The sequence below is a fragment of the Uloborus diversus genome, chromosome 8, assembly GCF_026930045.1.
Source record: "Uloborus diversus isolate 005 chromosome 8, Udiv.v.3.1, whole genome shotgun sequence".
In the NCBI taxonomy this organism is placed as follows: Eukaryota; Metazoa; Arthropoda; class Arachnida; order Araneae; family Uloboridae; genus Uloborus; species Uloborus diversus.
In genome coordinates this window covers 40,140,559-40,161,941 of record NC_072738.1, presented here as the reverse complement: position 1 = coordinate 40,161,941, position 21,383 = coordinate 40,140,559, and the positions used below count along the sequence as shown (strand labels likewise).

At 32.1% G+C, this 21,383-nt stretch overlaps 1 protein-coding gene across 1 annotated transcript in view; it reads left to right on the top strand.

Moving 5' to 3' along the window:
- LOC129228326 (probable arginine--tRNA ligase, mitochondrial) overlaps positions 1–21,383 on the top strand; it is a 49,233-nt gene that overhangs the window by 24,079 nt on the left and 3,771 nt on the right. Inside the window, exons 11-17 of the mRNA XM_054863003.1 lie at positions 7,089–7,175; positions 10,056–10,116; positions 14,848–14,921; positions 15,020–15,141; positions 16,508–16,685; positions 18,942–19,037; positions 20,077–20,153. Coding sequence (XP_054718978.1) covers positions 7,089–7,175; positions 10,056–10,116; positions 14,848–14,921; positions 15,020–15,141; positions 16,508–16,685; positions 18,942–19,037; positions 20,077–20,153 — 695 coding nt within the window. The remainder of the gene's footprint in view (positions 1–7,088; positions 7,176–10,055; positions 10,117–14,847; positions 14,922–15,019; positions 15,142–16,507; positions 16,686–18,941; positions 19,038–20,076; positions 20,154–21,383) is intronic.

The window sequence follows — 21,383 nt, the reverse complement described above, 5'->3', positions numbered from 1 at the left end:
TTCAAAATATTTGAATTAACACCGAAAATCAAGCATTTTCCGAAAAAGTAGCATCAACTTAAAGCAAAAATATGAGGAATATTGTTTGGGCTCTGTAGTGTGCACTGGTACGTTGTCTGAGGTTGAATCCAGACGGGCGGTACGTAAATTGTCTTAATGCAAAGAAAAATGATTGTCTTTTGCACATCTTGTGGGACAACCTTTTATGTGATGCTTCGAAAGAAAAGCGTTGTGCCGCCTTTGTAGGTTTTGTTTTCCCCAATACATCAAAAAATGCAACAGTACTTATCACATGCATTTTATTCAGAAATAAATCATTGAATGTTTCCTTAGAAAGAGTCGTGAGCTTACCAAAAAATAAAAGTCAATCCCTATTATCAGGCACAAATATATACAAAATATTCTTCTCGGACACGGTTACACTATTTTCAGATTAATTTAAAATCATCCTCAATGTAAAAAAGCTAAACAAATAGTCCACCGTACAGAAAATAAAGAATTCAGTCAGTGTTGTTAACAGACGATAACACTCCGTTTTACGGATTTTTTGCGGTGTTTTTGCGAATGAGGGTATCAAGTGATAAGTTATTTTGTATGTTTTCAGGCAAGCACATTTCGCAGAAAAAGTTTTCTTAGTATAAAAAAACTTTACCAAATGTGTCTGCTCGCTCTTGCCATGGTGATTTAGTGCCATGCCATAGAGTAAAATTGGATAAGTGTAACTTGCCTAAAAAGAGGCTCGTCAGCTATATTTTATTTTCTTATATTGACGTCAAATTTCTATTTTCGTTGGTAAAAATGACAGTTAGACAGTAATACTAATGTCTTGTAAAGATTTGAAATTAGTCAAGATTTAAGTTCTAGTTCAAATTTTTAAAACCTAATACTTGCCGTAAATGTTATACATGATATCTCACACTGATGCAGGCAGAGAGAACATGTTTTAAGTTTGTTGCTCTAGACAGAGTATTCCTTAGAGAGTATCAAAAATTTAATTTAGAGCGATACAATAGTCGTGAGAGATGGGAATGGGTCCACTGACTACATTGCAGTCATTATTTTAAGGTATGTAAAACATTAAAATTAGAAGTAGATGGATGTGAAGTTATTGAACGAACTATTCGCAACTCCAACGAACTATAGGGGGCACTGAAGTCACTGTCTAATGGCGGAATTGAAAACTAAAACAAACGCACATGGTAACGAAGAAAATGCTAAAAGTGTTGTGATTTTTGTTCGTACGTATGATTTTTCGCTTTATTCTTTTTAAATTAATTTTCAAAGTCTTGTTGATATTCTGACCCACGTAGAAAGAAATGAGAATTCAAGAAGCATTACTAAACGTCAAACATTAATGCAAAGTACGTAGTTCGTAGTTCTAAGCAGCCATTTTCACGATGTTGAATTCGATATTTATCAATTCTTGATAAAACTAAATAATAATTGTGGCCTGACAAGAATAACAATTAATGCTAGAAAATTTAATATGACATTACAAATTATTACCAAAAGAAGATGATACTTCTTTGCTTTGCTTTGGCTAGCGCTTGTTTTCCATTTGTAGCTGAGTTATTTCTCTTGAATTCCCGAATCGGTTAATTTAAAAATTTTCTGTTTCGATTTTTCTAATTTCTGAGTTACGATTTAATTGTGTCATGTTATGCAAATCATCAACAAAATTCTCACGGATATATGGTGGTAGTTTTCTTTTCAGTTGATTGACAATTATTTCTTTTTACTTATCGAATTCTGTAATCTTACTACCATTTTATTCCACTCATGATAAAATTTGAAAATGGTTTAACTAAAAACGCGAAATCTCGCCAAGGCTACTTTGCTCGCACAATGCCAAAATTATAACCCTAAACAAATTTGGCGATACCTTTCAGCTGAGAATAAAAGGAATAAAGTAAATTCTTTCTCGGTTATTCATTTTGTTCTACGATAATATATTCAAGAAAATATTTTGCATACTGTCCATTCCAACTAAATGCTGCTGTAAAATATGGTAAGTTTAATTAATTTAAGATTAAAAAAACTCCCATATTCTTACAAATTCATACAAAACAATAAAATTTTTTACCTTGTATAACGTTATCCAAGTTTGTTAATCCAGAATTTTCGCTTTCACCTATTATTAAGGAAATAATGAAAACTAACATTATTTTGAGGAGCTCGAGAATACTACTAAGGGACGAATTAATTTCTGTAGCTGAAAGCAAACTAAGACACATCGATTGCGTTAATAAATACTCAGAACAAACTGCCTGTGTTTACGTCAACAGACACACATGGAACGCAACGTGGCAAAGTTTTAGTTGCATTCGCAGTTTTATAAATCACCGCAAGGTAGCGTATTCGAGCGCTGGAGTTCCGAATTTAAAAACCACCAATTAAACTGCGTTATAGAGAAAAAAGTAGGTGTGTGCATTTTAGTCACTAATCCGTGTTAAATTTTGTTTTTTAATTATTTTCAGGCCGTGAAATTTTTTGAAAACTAAATGTCTTGTTTGTATTTACAACTGCATAATAGACAAATCTTTTGTTTACATTTTACAGAATCTTGTTGCATATTTTGTTCCCCTTACCTACAGCTTAAAAGCAAACGAAATGTATTTCACGTTTCGAAACGTAGTTTAAAAATTTGAAACTTAAATGATTTAAATTTTTCTAATCCATAAATTTAATTTAAAACTTTCTTCTAAATATTGTTCTTACTCCCCCCTCCCCCAGCAGCAAGAAGAATTACATTTGTGAGTGAAACCAACCTTGAGCAAGTAACATAAAGCTATCTGTATCGAAAATAGTTATATCCAGGGCCGTCCCAAAGGGGGAGCGAGCGGGGCAATGGCCCCGGGCGCCACGAAATGAGGGGGCGGCGCAAGGCACCCCTCGTTTTGACGAAACACAACGACATTCATACGAAATGAGGGGCGCCTTGCGGCACCCCCTCATTTCAGGTATCATAGATACGCAGCGATAGACACACAAAATAGAGAATCATTGCAATGGTTCTCTATATTGTTCTATGGCACTAAAATATTCCTGTCTCTTAGTCTCCAAAGCATTTGTATCCTTTGTATCATTGAAACAGATACAATTTCTGAGAATATAACTGTTTAGAATCAAACAAAAGGCACTTCTCTTTTGTCTAGTTCTCACCAAATTTGCTATAGTTCTGCCCCTGCATACAGTGGCGTAACGAGAAAAATTTTTTTAAGGGGTCACTTCAAAAAAAAAATGTTTTTTTTATTTTTATTATTGATCGGATAGGAAAAAAGGTCAAAAGGTGTCCGGTCAAAATTTTTAAACTTTTAGTTTTAATTTTTGCCTTAAAACACGATTATAGGCCATGTTCATTGACGTTGGGGTAAGGGAGGGAGTTCAGAGACTGTTTCCGATCGATTATTTTATAAAAAAGATTAAAATCAATTTCTTCTCCCCCTGAAGTTTTCGAAATCGAAGTTTCAAAAACGCAGCTTTAGACAAAATTTGAAGATTTGATGGATAGGAGGATCTGGAGCATCTCTCAGGAAAATTGTTCAAAATTATGGTCAAAAAATTTCATCAGTGTTTTACTTTCAGGAGCTATCCCACTTAAATTTTTTGTAAGTGTCGTTTGAAAAACCCATTGTTAGTGATATTAAAGAAAGGCGGCATGGGGGGTGAATATTTTCTTAAACTCGACTCTTAAAAGCAATTTGTAAGGCCATATTTTGTAATATTAGGGCCAGTGATTTTTCAAAATTAGACCTCCAAAAACGCAATTCTGAGCGATTTTTGGTGTTGTTGAGTATTTGTGGGCTTCTCCCTAAAACTTACAAATATTTGATGCAAAGGAATAACATCTTTGTTTATAACATATAAGAAAGTTGATATTAAATTGATGCAAGTTAAACCAAAAACTCTTGAAAAGAATCATTAGATGAGTTCAGATCGAAATTCAATTTTGATGTATTTTACTTCGATAAATACATTTTCTCTTTATAATCAGCAAATTATATTCGTGTTCTTAGTTTGACCAATATGAATAACCAATTCAGTTTTAATTGTTTGTTTTTTATCTAGTGGGATAACATTTTACTAGATAAATATTTGAATTTTTAACATTTCCGTTTTTCGAAAAGTTTTTGGGGCATTAATGTTTCACAAATATTAAAAACAGATTCATTGCTTGTGTTTTAATTTGTATTATGCATAGCCCTTTGATTGTTCTGTTTATCAATATGTAAAATATTCAAGTATGAACTATGCACTGATGTTATAACTAAATTGATTTTTCTGTCTGTATAGAGGGGGGGGGGGGCGCCAGGAAACTTTCTCCCCGGGCGCCGTCAGCTCTTCGGACGGCCCTGGTTATATCTCACATACATTTACAGCACTTAATCGTACAATGAGATTACAAATGATATACAAAGCGTTTCACCTTATCCCTATATTGTTTAAGAGAGTTTAAGCTATTATAGTGATAATTGTCCATTCAAATGTCACAGCACTTCTTCAGTGACGGTTCAAATGCTTAATGGTAGCTACAAACTTCCAATATTTTTCGATTGTTTACTATAGCAGCTATCGAACTTAGCTTTTTAATTGGGAATGCAGCTTTTTTCAACTTATTTCACAATAAAGAAAAAACTTCATATTGTGCAGTAATATTTCATCTTGCCTTTAAATAGCAATCTCTGAGTGTCAAAAGTTGCATCATACCTGCTAACAGATATAAAATGATTGCTAGTTGGCCAAGATGCTTCATCAGATGTACTATTACTCGAGCGTTAAGGTAATACAAAATTTCAAATGAAGAAATTTGTTTATATTAAAAAAACGTAGCAATTTTTTGCAGTTTAAAACAGTTTTAATATAAATTAATATTTATTTGCATTTTTTCCATACTTAAAACTCCAACCCTCCCAAAGTGTATGAATTCCGCCGAATTATATTTCCGTGCGGTTTTGCGGGTAAAAAAGGTGCACAACCTTTAATTTTAGCACATATTGGCAATCCTAGTATGGTAGCTTATGTGCATGTAAGAAACATCATGACCATCCCCCTCCTCCTTGAAAAACAAATTCCAGATATGCTACAAAGCACAAATATGATTATTTTGCAATTTATTTTCGAAATTAGTATTTTTTACTCTTGTTCTTTGTTAGCCCTCAGCGATTAAACTTAGTTGAGCCGAATTAGGTAAAGATCCGACGTAAATCATGGAATAGTATAAAGAACATATGCAGATTGGTTTTATGGACCATCCAACGTTAAATTGTTAAAGCTTGTACATGGATGATAAATGCATTATTGATACCGAGCTGGTTTTGATATTTTCTGGGCTGTTCCTGTTGGAAATACTGATCTATTATTTTGTTTTACCATTACGGCAACAGAAATACCAAAAGAGAGCATACAAAGTAAGTAGAACCGTCGAAGACCGCAATGCATTACTGCTTTGCAGGATGCTATTCAAAAAACGCTTAACAGCAGCATTTCGATTTTCGTTCGGTTTTCTTGCCAAAAATGCTTTACTATAGTCGCGAATCGGCATTAATGGTCAACGTTGAGAATACCTTTAGTTTTGATTGCATTTAAAATATTTCCTGGTGGTTATAAGTTAGAAATCATTTTTATTAGCTTGGAATCAAAGTTCCCAAATTTAACGATGTTAGTTAATCTTTGAAGAAACTCCATTTAGGGCAGTTTATTACGGGCCTTTCATTAAGATCAAATTCATAACTATACACAAATTCGTTCGTGTAGAAAAGAGCAATTTTATGACTCAAAATATGAATTTAGACCATTTTGGGTCTTTTTAAAATTTCGAAAACCCGCCTATATGAACTCCTGATCAACAATTTACCTTTGTGCTAAACATGGAAGAAATCCGACGAAAACTGGATTTGTAGAAGGAACATACACTCCCACACACCCACAAATATACATGTTCTTTGATAGCCTGGAGCGACTTCTATTTAACCGAATTAGGTTATAGTTGAACTGAATTACTTAAAGATTCAACGTAAATCAAGGAATAGTATACAGAAAATTTACACATTGGAAATTGATTTGGTAAGGATCATATGAATGAAATTAGATGTGGTTTTAATAAAAGTATTCTAATGCTGAAACAGTCGAAGATAGTACGTCAATCTTGAATGTAATATTAATACCTTACTAATGTTTGTATTTTCTCTGCTATTAACGTGTAAAACACTGACAAAAAATTACACGCAACCCTTACTATTGTGGATTTTTTGTTTAAACAATATTAAAAATTACAATTTAACGGTAGCATCAATGGATCCCTGAGGCTACGAAACGATGTTCAGCATTAATTCGCCTATCTACCGCTCTTTTACCAAACATGAGTTTCGCTTGTCACTAAAAGACTTGAACAGCCGTTGTTTATGGTACTTTTTGTGTTGATTGTGTTTAAAATATATCCTGGTGGTTATAAGTTGCAAATCATTTTTATTAGCTTGGAATCAAAGTTCCTAAATTTAACGATAGTAGTTAATCTTTGAAGAAACTTCATCTAGGGCAGTTTTTTACGGGCCTTTCATTTAGACTAAATTCATAACCATGCAAAAATTTGTTCGTGTCGAAAAGAGCAATTTATGATTAAAAATATAAACTTGAACCTCTTCGGATCATTTTTAAATTCCAAAAACCCGCCTATATGAATTCCTGAGTAACAATTTACCTCTGTGCCAAATTTGGAAGAAATCCGACGAAAACTGTGGATTTGTATAAGGAACATACACATATACCCACACGCCCACAAACATACATCCATTTTTATATATATAGATTGCATATGCAGTGCTGTTTTTCCTTTTCTTTCTTTTTTCCTATCTTATTAGCTTTTTGGTACAAAAACTTGGACTTTTAGGTTCTTACATTTTCATGAAATTTATTAAGGCATCGTTTCATTTTTACTTTATTAAACCACTATCTAAATTATTAAAATAAATAAGTAAATGAATAGATTTTTTCTCTACATCAGAGTTCTATTTTTTGTCTTTATTATTTTTGATTTGTGTTCATGAGTTGGTTGAATTGCTTCTTCATGCATATTTATTTTTTTAATGTAGAAAAAAAGAAGCAGAAGCTGTGGGCAGCGCAGACTCTTGTTTTCATAGTGGAATTTCAAGACGTTTTCTACAGCATGAGTTAAGCAGGTGAAGTTTTTTTTTCTTTGGATGATTGTTTCATTTGTCTCTGTGCCAGGTTTATTTAAAAGTGCAGAAAAAGCCTCATTACCAATTATCCTGATTAAGCATCTCTCTTTCTTAATCATCAGCTGTGGATCAACTTCTTAAGCATCGCAACTACTTTCAAATCCTTTCTTTAACTAGTTATCTCATATATATATATATATATATATATATATATATATATATATATATAGGGGAATATAATGCAAAATGAAATGGTAAAGACAAGTTACTTTGTTCAAAATGAACAAATTAGAAATTTGTTTTGAAAATTATGGTATATAAAAAAGGACAATGCATTAAAACTTGCATTGAAATATTATTTTCAATTTTGCAAATATATTTATACTTTTAAAAAAAATTGAAAAATTTCACTTTTTTTTTCACAAGGGAAATTTATTTCTAAAAATTTTCTAATATTATTCTTATAAAATTGTTTTTGTTTGATCCTTTTGATTAAGTGGATGCATAAATAAAAGAATGAATGAAAAAATGAAATTATAATGTAGCAATAAAGAAATAAATGAATAAAATAATTAATGCATGAGAAAAAATAAATGAGTGAATAAAATGGCAAAGGAATAAGAAAATGAGTGAATGAATGAATAAATAAGGAAATTAAATAAAAATTAGTTAATGAATAAATTCATAAGTGATGTCATGAGTGATTGAATAAGTGAACGAAAATGAATTGTTTCATTTTGCCCCACATGCTCTTGACTAATTGTAGAAAACATTTCAAACAAAAATGTGCTTAATTTAAAATATATCACCAAATATTACTAAATCTCAATAAATATTTAAAATGTTAAAAACAAGAACTTTATCATTTTATAATAACAAAAATAATTTTTAACTCACCACAAATATTGCAATATGAGTATCAATTTTTGGAACTTGCTTCTATACAAGGGCACCCATATGCAAAATCTTAAGGGGGGGTCAAATATTTTCCATTTGGTTTAGCAGGATATTTTCCCCATAGAAACCGATTTCAATACAGATTAGAGTTATTAAAATTTGACATTTTTAATTATTCATTAATTGCTGGAGAAGAAATGTTTTTATATTTTTGCAAAGAAAAAAGTACTAAAAGCAAGAAAGTTCTAATTTCAAAAGGGGGGAGGCTTGAGCCCCCACTTCCCCCCCCCTTATATGGGTGCCCTTGCTTCTATATGCATTTGCTTTGATTTTCAGAGATAATTTTATCCTGACTAGAATCAAGTGTTACCAAATAGGTTGTGCTAAAAACAAAATAAATACTTCACCATTTCACTTTGCCCCACATTTCCAACAAATATTATTAGTATTCATGCATAGTGGTAGATTTGTAATAAAATATATACAAATATTTTAGAAGAAAAATCATTATTATTAGGATTATTTTAGGAAAAAAATCCTCATTTCCCTTAGCTGACTTTTTGGTTGCCATTAATGGTTCAGTCCCATGTCCCATGATTAACAGCTCATTCAGGGTTTTCCATCTTTCAAGTTTTAAATTTCATAATATGAAATCAATGTTTTGCAACAAATTATGCTGTGAACAATACATCTCAGAAAATATGACAATAGTAAATGTTGATGTTTTTCTTAGCACTGAAGCAGTACAGAAAGTTGGTTTGCTTTTACTAAAATTTTACCATTGCACTTTTGCAATATTCAGTTAAATGTTATTTTTATTTTGTGGAAAAAAATAATCAATGCTCCTGCATACCGTACAGTCTAAAAAGAACTTAATGAATTTGAATTTAGGTTTCAGTAGTGTTTCTTACAGTTTATGATAGCCCAAAATGTAAAAGTTTATTCTTATCCCTTAGATGCCTTTTTTCCTCCTCATTTTAACTATGTGTGTGCAATGGTACTAAAAAACAAATATATCTTTACAAGTTCTAATATGATACGGTTGAATCTGCATTACATGGTATAACTGATTTTTGCAAAAATTCTGGTATAACAAAGACTTCTAGGATTCCCTAACTGTATTAACATAGGGTTATTTTTATTTTGGTACAACAAAATTTGGCAAAACGGTTTCTTGATACTTTCAACTTTGTTAAACAAGGATTTCACTATATCAGTATTCTTTTTTACTTCCTTTTACAAAAAAAAAAAGTATTGTATTTGCGAAAAAAATTTCACTCAAAAATCGGCCTTAATTTCCATTTTTCTCACCCATGAATGAATGTTGAGTTTTTTTTTTCTACTCGACCACACGTGGATATATGCCTAGGAACGTACAGATACCAGAAATATCCATTTTGACGACCCCCGAGTTAATTACAACGAATTTTCTTGTGATGTCCGTACGTATGTATGTATGTGCAGATGTTCCTAAGGGGGTCTTTTGCCCCTTTTTGCGGGAAATCATTGTCTATTTCGATGTAAACTCAAGTTGTGTTATGATTTGTCCGACACTTGCCGATATATCTTTTGATCGCCAAGTTTTGTTGCCACCATGGCGACAAATTTGGTGTTTTTTTTTAAACATTTGGTTTTAATTTGGCCACTGTTGGTGATATGTGGAGAGTATTCTTTTAACTATTTCTTTTCTTATCATTACAATTTATTAGGGGGAACAAATTAATATAGCTAAGTCATTAGGTTTAAAATTAACACATTTGGAAAGCTTTTCAAAACTATCCAAGTGTTGTCTTTTTTATGATCCATTATATATTGAAAAACTCTCTTTGCTGTCTGTCCTGACCTTAGGCAGCATCTGTGATACATCATACATGTAATGTTTTTCTAAAATTCTTTTTTGATTTACTGGCCGTATAAAATTGATGTAAACCTTTTCAAAATTACATAATTATTATTTTAAAAAATTTCACTTTTTTTTTATAGTTACATTAATGCTGCAGTGGTCAACAAAGAAAAGCATAAATTTGATGCCATGTACTTGATTGTAAGTATCTGCTTTCAGTAGAATAGTTTTTAGTTTTTATTGTCAATGGTTTAATCTGAACTTGAATATCTTGGAAAGAAGTTGGATATCTTAAATGTTTTAAAAAAAATCTATTTATTAACCATTCACAAAACAAGATAAACACAAAGAATAAGTGGGGAACATTGCCACTATGTGCAGATATGCAAGAGAGTGAATAATCCATCGTATCGTTTTTAAACATATATCGTTCCCTTTCCCACACGCTCGGTAGATAAACTTTTGAGCCAAAAATCAGAATACAGTCAGACCCCGGTTTTACAAACCTTTATGTCATGATTTAGCGAATTTTTCTTTTTCCCCCGACTAAAATGAAGGCAAAATCCCTGTTTACCAGATTGTAAATCTTGAATTAACAAATTGTTTTAACAGCCAAAAGAAAAAAGTTTTTTTTTTTTTTTCATTTGCGTTAAGAAACATTGGTTTGTTTTCCAAATGATACATCCATTTTTGTCCGAAGCAGAAAAAGACTTTTCTTGGAGTCTGCAATTTTTGATGGCCAAGGGGGCAACCAATCAATAGCAATTCTGATGCAGAAAGCGATAATGAAACTCCCATTAAAACTTACTTCTTCAAATGCTTCACGTGGCCTAGAAACTAAAAACATATCTCATGCAGCAGGCTGTAAATGACAGTATTTTCTTTTCTCCATAATGTCAAAAGATAATATTTCGAGTCAAGTATCAAGGAAATTGTCAAACATCTATTACTTGGTACTTTAAAATTTCATATTAACTAGTGTGTAATAAGTTGTAGAATGCTGAATAAAAAGTAGTTCATAAATTTAAGTTTAAAAGTAAAATAAACACTTTCTAACTATGGATATTTTTGTGCAGTTGATTTTTACGACCTTTAAATAAGGTAAGTGCTTTTTTTTTTTTTTTAATTTTTTTCACATCCCGAACTCGAGAGGATGCGATTTCAGATCTAGTTTTCTGTGATGTAGGAAGTTCTGTTCAGGGATTGTGTATAGGGGAACGTATTGGAGATAGTGATCATAACAGTATTAGGTTCTGGATTAAATTTGAAGGGTACAAAATTGAAAGTTTTAGGTTTGTGCCCAATTTCAGAAACACTGATTTTGTTGCACTTAGAGCTTAAAAGAGGTATCTTCATCAGGATTGGAAAATAGCAGTGTAGATCTGCAGTGGACGGAATTTGAGGAAAAACTAGCAAAAACGGTTGGGGATTATGTTCCTTTTAGGAGAAAAGGAGTTAGTACTAAATATTGGCCCATGTGGTTCTCCAAGGAGATAATGGAAGCTCTGAACTATAAGCAAGCTGCTTTTCCTCAGTTTAAAGAAACTGGTCAGAGTGCTGATAGGCTCCAATATTGTAAGGCAAGACATAGTTTTAAGTATTTGGTACCGATTCAGAAAAGGGAATTGGAGCAAAGGCTAGCAGATAACATTGACAGAAATCCTAAAAGGATTTTTCTTACGCTAATTCTGGGAAAACTCGAAGAAGTCAAATTGGACCATTGGTTGATGAGCATGGAAATTTAATTTAAAACGATAGGGAAATCGCAAATGTTCTTTATATCTTTTTTTCCAGTGTGTTTAGCGATAACTATCTCAACAGTTGACACTAACAAGACACAAGCTATTATACAGCTAGAGGATTTTGTATTTTCCACGGAGGAGGTTCTATTTCATTTGAAAAAAATTAAAGCAACTAAAGTTCCGGGACCAGATAATATTTATCCAAAAATTTTAGTTGAATGTGCAGAGGAATTAGAGGATGTTATTTTAAATATTTTCAATGCTTCTTACAACTCGGGGACAGTGCCAGGGGACTAGAAACTGGCTAATATTACGCTGCTCATCAAGAAAGGATCTAAAGGTAAAGCAGGGAATTATAGACCTGTAAGTCTGACTTCAGTGGTTTGTAAAAATTTTAAAACTTTGATCAAAATCAACATTTTGAATTTCTTAGAGACTAATAGTCTGTTGACTAGTTTGAAGTATGGTTTCAAGAAAGGTAAATTGTGTGCTAATTTGTTGCACTTCTATGTTTAGGTTTCCTTGGCTTTAGATAACAAGAAGTGTGTAGATGTTGTTTATATTGATTTTTAAAAAGCTTTTGATAAGGTACTGCATGTTGTTCTTCTCAGCAAACTAACTAATATAGGAATAGGAGGAAAAACCTTACTTCGGATTAGTAATTGGCTGACTGGAAGGAAACAAAGAGTAGTTGTGAGGGGAAATCATTCTAAATGGAGTGATGTTTTAAGTGGGGTTCCTCAGGAATCAGTTTTAGGGACTCTTCTGCTTATTATTTTTATGAATGACATTGATGAAATATTTCTGGAAACTTAATTGTTCTTAATTGTTTTGCTGATGATGTAAAAGTTATGGGGATTGTAGGGAATGAGGAATAAGTAAAACAGCTTCAAGAGGATTTAGATCATATTACTAAGTGGGCGGATAAGTGGTGTATGGCAATTAATGTAGGGAAATGTCAAGTGCTACACTTAGGTCATCCAAAAAAGCATACAAGTTATTATTTACAGTGTTCGGTCATTAGTCAGGCAGAAAACGTTATTGATCTAGGTATCTTATGAAATCAGGATTTCAAGTTTAGTCAACAGTGCAGCATTGCAAGTAACAAAGCCAACAGAATGCTTGGGTTTATCAATAGATCTATTTCAAACAAATCTAAGAAGGTTCTTCTGCCGTTATATAGGAGTTTAGTAAGACCTCATTTGGAGTATGCCGTTCAGTTTTGGGCTCCTTATCTCAAGAAAGATATTTCTGTATTGGAAAGGGTTCAAAGAAGGGTTACTTGAGTAGTAAGGAGACTTTCAGACTTAGACTATGATAACAAACTTAATAGGCTTAATATGTATAGCCTAGAGCAAAGGGAAGTCAGAGGGGACATGATTCAGTTGTTTAAATTTATCAAAATGAAAGATGTTAACGGGTTAAATTTTCTCACGGAAAGCAAGACAAGGGGACATTGTTTTAAGCTATTTAAATCTCAGGACAACCTGGAAGTTATGAAAAATTACTTCTTTAGTAGGGTCATGGGCACTTGGAACAGCTTACCAGAAGAGCTGGTAATGAGCAAGGGGGTGGATAGATTTAAGAGGGCCATTGACCTTCATTGGGGACTTATAAACTGACGTGGATCAGCCTAGTTGAGCCCAGAGCCTGTTGCTGGCTGTCACACTTGTATTGTATTTGTATATTAAGAATAACCTCGATTTAACATGTAAAAGTTTTGGTTCCAATGAATTTGTTAAATCGGGGTCCGACTGTGCATTCAAATTCTATTTGAATGCATGATAAATATAGTAACCTCTAAATTATCATTTTAATTATACTTCAAAACATTTTCTGATGTCTACACTTATAGATAAGTATTTTAGATGAGATCTTGATATTATTTATTAGAATCCCAGGTTGCATTTCAGGATTAATAATGTTTCTACAATACCCTCTGTTAACATAAATTTGTTTCTTCCAATACCATGTAAAAAGGCAAGCTTTTGTAATGCTTATGGTATAGTTTAAGGAGAAAATATGTGAGATATATGCTCCCTAAGAGAAAGTTCTTCCACTACTTCAGCATATTCAATAACAAAATTTTAAAGGTAATTTTTAAGAAATAGTGATTTGGGGGGAGGAGGGAAAGGAGGCTCAAACTTTTACTGTTTTGACCTCTGTGTTTTATCTCCATTTAAAATATATTTTTAACAGATTTTTACATTTCTTTGTTTAGTTTGTGCCTTAGAGCTGGACATGCATGTGTTTAAAATGTCTGAAATTCAAAGAAGCATGCCTAAAAATACTTTGTTTCTTCTGTCAACTTTATGTTAAATGCATTAAACATTTTTTTTAATTCTTGAGTCACGAAAAAAAAGGAAAGATTATGCCAAATGCACTGCACGCTATATCATGAGTTGCTTTTTGCCAGATCTATATTTCTAGGGTGTGACTATTATTAATTTTATGCTAAATATGATCAAAATAATTGTAATTAAAATCCGTACTGTAGAAAACCATTGTAGTACACCTTCGGACCAGAAGTTTTGTGTTATATAGATTTTGGCATTATATAGATCATTTCACAAATTTAGAAACTAATTTTCAGAATATATCAAAAATAATTTTGCACTTCAGAATGAGTTTTATCTGCAATGAACCTTAAAGCTCTAATTGTGCAATATAATACATATGTTGTCATTCACAAATAAATATGTTTCATAATCAAAAGAAAATGAATTATCCTGCACTTCTGTTAGCTTCATGGTTCGCATAACCAGCTGCATTTTCAAAAGTAGTCTGGCATTTTTTTTCACTGTAAATATCAATTTTCATTTAAAAGTGTTGAATTAAGATGGAAAGATGAAAAACTTTTCCAAAATTTAATTTGTCTAAAAATTTCCAAGGCAAAACAGAGGGCTTTATTTAACTGCAAAATCTTTTGTTTCCTTCTGAAAAGCTGTGCAGTTTATAGAGCTTGGTATTGTAAAGGTATTCATTCCACTGCATTGTAATATTTGCATGACATTATACTCCATACCCATTATAATAAATACATACATTGTTTAATTTGATTAAAGCTGCAAAGTATATATAAATATACATCCAGAGGAATTAAGTTAAAAATAATTCATTCTGTTAATGTTATCAAAATATTAGGCCAGCTAACTTTTTTAAAAGCAACTTTCTTTGAATGTTTTTGTAGGCCCCATCTTCAAAAAAAGCATTTTTCAAATTGTTTCTTCAGTTGCTGAATAAGTTGGGTTATTCATGGTCAAAGTAAGTTATACCTATCCAATGTTTAATTTTAAAAAGAAAAAAAAACCTTGTTGAAAGTTTTATTTATTTATTTATTTATTTCATAATTTTGCCCCTAGGGAGGTTAAGCTACTTGAACTAAGGAATATCCCTTCTTTTGACTCTAAGAAAATGAAAGGTGCCCTTGAAGTTCTTGATTTGGCCAAGCTTAAGATTCTCGACAAATTGCACTATGATTTGCGTGAGTATTTTTAAATGAAATTTTCAAATGTGGATTGACTTATGCTGCATGATTTAGTCTTGAAATGAGGAAATAAGAGGGCAAGGACTAATGGAGTCCCCCCCCCCCCACCAAATAAAAAACGACATCACAGTCAACTCCTTGATATTTTCTTAATAGCAATACTTCCTCTATAAGCAAGTAAATGTTAATTCTTTTTATGGATTTCTCAAAATAACTTTAAGTCAGTACAATAAAAAATAAGCATCTCTCATGATCTTAAATAAGTCATTCCATGTGACACATGAAATGACCATGATGAAACAGTGGTCTCCAATTTTCCCGTCCGTACAGCCTAATTTTCCCTCGGATATCCGGAACATCACTAGTTAAAATAGCTTAATCGATTTGGAACAATTAAATTTTTTCGAAACAATAAGAAATTTTAAAATCATTTTGTTTTTCAAAACTTTCATTTAGAACAAAGCTGCATACAAATATGCTCAAGCAAAGAACTGATGTGCAACTTACTTACTCAAAATTATCATTAATACAAAACTGATGCGTTTTTTAACCACTATGGTTTCTAAATATTTTTTGAACATGTTCTTTGGCTTCTCATGACTGGTAAAAATGTGTGATATTTGCACGCAGTGTGCATGCGTTACTGCTTCATACTTTAGTAAGCATCACTGTCCTAACACCCACTTTCTACTACATTTTGTGCACTGTATGCTACGTTAGTAGAAAAAATGGATTTTCACTTTTTAAGGACCGTATATTGCCAAAAATTCTTAAAAATGAATCTGAGGCCCTGAAATCATTTAAAGAAATTATACAAAAGTGACTTTATAAGCGATTAATGTATTATTATCTGACCATATATCCGATAATACCCAATGCAAGATTCCTATTCAGTGAGCCGGGACTTCAGAAAAATCACCTTATATGCGGAGTGACCTTATCAGCGGGTGGCTTTATATCAAGGTCTGACTATATACTGTCCAACAACGGATTGCATGGAATTTTCAAACGTCCAGATAAGACGAATCTATTTGAATAAGGGGGAAAAGTAAAAATTTGATGTGCATATTCCACTCATTTCAATGAGACTGCTTCTGCGAAGGCTGAATAATAGATTCGTCCATTTCAGCTGTAAAATGGATGTTTGTCTTTCCATACAATCCGTGATCAGACAGTATACATATTGCTTTTAGCAGCAAATGACCATATTTTTTTTCCCTTTAGCATTTTGAAGTTTGAAATTTTTTTTTTTTATATTTTCTCAATTTACTTTATTCCTAAGACTTGAATATTTAATATTTTAATGTTGCAATTCCTTTTTTATTTGCATTGATGTGTTTTGTGGTTTAACATTTTACTCTAGAACTTGAAATAGATGAAAATGTGGATGCAATGGCGGAAAATCTTGGTTTCTCTTCACTGTGCCTTAATGATATGAAATATCGTCCAAATGTGCAATACAATTTTCTTTGGAAGGATGTGTTAACTTTTGGCAAACATAGTGCTGCTTCACTTCAATTCTGCTATGCTGGACTGAAAGGGTACCAATAAGTTAAATTATTGTTTTATTTTCTTTTTAACTTCCTTTTACGTAAAAAAAGGAAGTATTGTAATTGTAAAAAAAAGTTCACTTTAATATCGGCATAAATTGCTCTCCCATGAATAAATGTTCAGTGGTTTTCTCACCCCCAACCATATGTAAGAGTGTACAAAAGCCCGAAACATCCATTTTGGCGATCTCTGAGTTAATTACCATGTGTTTACTCATATGTTGTCTCTATGCATATATGTATGTGCGTATGTGTATATCACATAACACAAGAACGGGATGCCCTAGAATGTTGAAATTTTTCACATAGACTCTGAGTGGGGTCTAGTTTTGCAGCTCCCCTTTTGGTTATATTTGCCTCGTTCACATGGACACTTTCGATCCAGCAAATAACCTGCTTTTAACCTCATTCCGGTTATTTCCCTGGAAAATTCCCCGGATTTTTCTTCCTCCTACTTCTTTCTAGAGCACGTACGGAGTTTTTACCCAGAATGCATTGCAAGAAACAAGTTCGTCTACTTGCTGAGTATAGCCTCTGAGGACAAGGGCGCCCGTATAGGGGGGCCAGAGGGGGGATTAAGCCCCCCTTAGAAATGTGAACTTCCTTGCTTTAAGTATTTTTTCCTTTGCAAAAATGCAAAAACATTTCTTTTCCAGCTATTAATGAATAAGTTATTAAAAATGTCAAATTTTAATAACTCTAATCTGTACTGCAATCAATTTGTATGGGGAAAATATCCTACTAAACCATGGTGAAAATATCTGAGCCTTCCCTTAAAATTTTGCATATGGCTGAGGATGCTGGGTAAAAACCACTTTCTCGTGTAACATGGACAATGTTTACATGTAACCGGGGAATTTTTCAACCGTTTTTTTTTTTTTTTCCGAGCTGGAATGTGGATTTACGAGATACCAAAGTTTCTTGTGAATGTAGCTATTCAGATGTTCTAACAGGGGTCTTTTACACCTCTTAGGGGAAAATCAGCATTAATTCAACACACACTTAACTTGACCTTATTATTTGGGAACATCTTGGAGATATATTACCAACTTTTTGGTTTCCAAACCTCTGTGAATATTGTCATATATAGCATTGTTAAAAAATGTTTTTTTACGCTTTTAATCTGTACTTTTTGTAATGTGTCTCAAAATGTATGATAATTTTTTTTGTAAATTTCTAAATTAAAACTGTACCTGTACCATAGATACGGTAATATAATGGTAGAGCTCCAATTATCCGAATCAATTGTCTCTTAACCCATTCAGATGATCAAAAATTCAGATAATTGAATCTTCTCTGAAAAAAGGATCTGTTTTATTTAATTACTGTATGTATATTTAAAATAGGATGAAGAAAGCCTTTTTTTTTCAAAGGCTTTTGTCTAATTAAAGGAAAGTCTACATTTTTATATTTTAAACCTACTTAAGGGTGCTACAGATTAGAAGCCAATAACAGAACTGCCCTATGAGACAGTGACTTTTATCATCCCAATAATATTCCTGCCACATCTATACTAGTTTTGTGGGGAGGGGGGGAGGCAATAGCAAAGGTAGACAGAAACTTGCTTTATTTAAATTTTTTAATTAAATTCTGAAAGTGATTTGGATAATCAGCAGTTCGTATAGTCAGAGTTTGGATAATTGGAGTTCTACTGTACATCTTATATTTTTTTACTCAAATGAGGCAGTGAGAAGCAAAGGGATGTAAGTGGCAAAATTAAAAATTTAAAGTTACTTTTTGTTTTCTTTAGCCAAGACTTAGTGCTGATTTGCACATGCATCAGGTCTGCTCTGATTTTATCAACATAGGGAGGGAAACCCGGAAGTAAAAGATGCAAAAGTAACATGTTCAGCAGTTCTTCCAATGTAGCGTCGAACTAGAAAGAGATAGCAAGTGTGAGCAGAAAGTGCCCATCCTCAACCCATCACCCCTTTTTGAAATGGAATCGGTCATGGGTGGAAAGTCTTTGCTTTCGAGAATGGACAGTAACCAGTACAGATGGTACATGAACCTCTCCTCTGTCTTGAGGCAAGAGATAGTACTAGTAGCCCTGGTAGTTGCTGCTGTACAGCATGATTTAGAAAAAAAATTCAATTTAAGCTTTCCTAATACCTTATTTTTAAACGCATATTTGTCAAAATTTGAAAATGTCCACTTACCTCCCGTGGCTTCTCACTGCCTCAAATATGTTTTCAAAAAATCATTGCTTGATGTTGCCTCTTATTGATTAAAAATATTATTCAATAGATTACAAGAAGATTCTGAATATAAATTTAAACTTGACATCGATACTTCTCCACTTTTGGAAGGATCAGCTCATGATTTGATCAAGCACCTGTCAAGGTAATTGTGTTGTTTGATTAGTGTAATTTTGTTAGAGGTGTTCGCAAATGATGTTACACTTTGAAACTGACAAGGTAACAAGAAATGTGACATCACACATTTTGGTTGATATATATACATTTTTTATTAACAATATGTTTATGTAATGTAGTGTGATAAGGAGAAGAGAGGAGCTAAAGTGAAGAGTTACACTTTGTAACAATGGAGAAGGTGATGAAATATGTTGACTCTCACACACTTGTTAAGTTATGACTACTGTTCCCTTTTAACTTGATCCAACCTTTTATAGTAAAAAAAGAAGAAAACAATGTCAGTTGCACAAAATTGCAGATTACTGCATGCATGTATTTCAAGGTTACAAGGAACCCCTTTTTCAATCCAAAATAAGTGAACTTATAGTTGAAAAGCCATCCAATAAAAGCAAAGAGGGAGATAAGCAAGCTGCTCAAAATGTAAAAACAGCGAATCAACCAAACACCAATGTGAAAATTATATACCGATAAAGAATCAATAGGAATTCAAGCTATTCAACTTCACCCTTTTACGCTTCGGAATTTCTATGTCAGTAATTTTCATTTGGTTCACAATTTCTCTCATTTAGTTTATGTTTACAGGTAAACATTTCTTACTTTCTGCTTTTTATTTTCTTTGTTTTTGACAAATTGTGCTAAAAATAGTTCCAGTGATTAGATATTAGTTTTGGACATATTGAAGGACGTGTCAGTTTTGTTACTTATGATATTCCATCAAAATTGCATAGGCCCTGAATAGTTTCTTAATTTGAAGTTTAATTTCTTTAATTATTTCATTTTATTTTTTACTTTTTTTTCTCTAATTTTTAGTAATTAACTTTCTACAACCATTGATATATTTTTTAATGACTGAATGAACTTCTAAAACATTCTTTGGAAATTATGTGTTAAATAAACATTGAGATCTAAATATTTAAAGAATCCTTAAGTAATCTAATTTTGTATATGTGTCCATTTATTTATATGTGTTGTAATGCATTTAGTTATTTATTTTATTATTTTTAAAGGTTTGATGAAATACTTTATGAGTCCTACATAAATTTGGAGCCTCATAAATTGTATCAATATCTTTGTTCTTTATGGTAAGTGCTATCGAGTTTCTTAGTTATGTCTTTAAATATGAGTTAAATAACTATTGTGAGACATCTCTATACTTGTTCACATGCAAATATGTGTGCAGTAGTGGATTTTAGGGGGGAAGGGGGGCAACAGGACTTTCTCTATAGCAGAGTTTTGTTTTTTCACAATTATTTAAAAAGAACACAAAACACACACACCATATTTTGAATAAAAGCATTTTTATTTGCTAAAGAAGTAATACTGGAGTCGAGACCAGCACTGCAAAATTCGTTTAACTCACTGGTTTCAAGTTGAAGGGAGTGTAATATTGTGATTCGTCCATTAATACTTCTTTGATGGAATCAATAATTCACAGTTTTAAAAAAATATGTAGATGTGCCTAAAAGAGTCATTTTGTTCCAGGAAGCTATTTGCCAAATGATAGTTTCTTTTTCAACTTATAAAAATGCAAAATGAAAGAAATAACATAGTAGTTTTTTCTTTCTTTTTTTTTTTTTTTTTTTTGGCAAAATCATAATATTAATGAAAGCGGCATGTAGTATCAATCTGTCACCTCAACTGTATCATGGTTGTCAGAACAAAACAGTAACTGATTTGAAATTCGCAAAGAAATGTTTTATGAATTCTTCAATAAAACTTATATGTTATGAAGCTATGATTTTCTTAATTATACACCATTTTTAAAAATCGGGGGGAAAAATCGAAAAACAGTGTTAAAGTAGAGTCCCTACTTTTGGAAAAAACGTGAGTGTTTTGCATTGAATTTTGAATTTAAACTTTATAAAAAAGAGGAAAATGAAATGTAATTAACATTTTTATGTTAAAAAACGTCCAATTGTTTTTTCTTTTGCACCAAAAGGGTTTACTTTTGCGATCGCCATTTTTGTAAAGGGTTCAATTTCGCTGTTACGATTTTTTTTTTTTACTTGTTGCTATAAGTTTGATTTGATATCAATAAAACTTTATGCTGTAGCCAGATGAAATTATTTTTAAAAAATGAGCAATAATTTGCAAATATCGGGAAAATTCGCGAATACCGCTATTCACATACTTTTTGCGTAGTCGGCCATTTGCTGTAATTATTTATTCTTTATTTCACAGTCAGACCATGTAATTTTATTGCAGAATGTTTGAGTATTTACTTCTGCTTAAAAAAGATGGACTAAAATTGAGAAAATATTCACGTTTTCAAGTGTTTTTTTTTTCCTAAGAAAAAATCGGGGGGGGGGGGGGA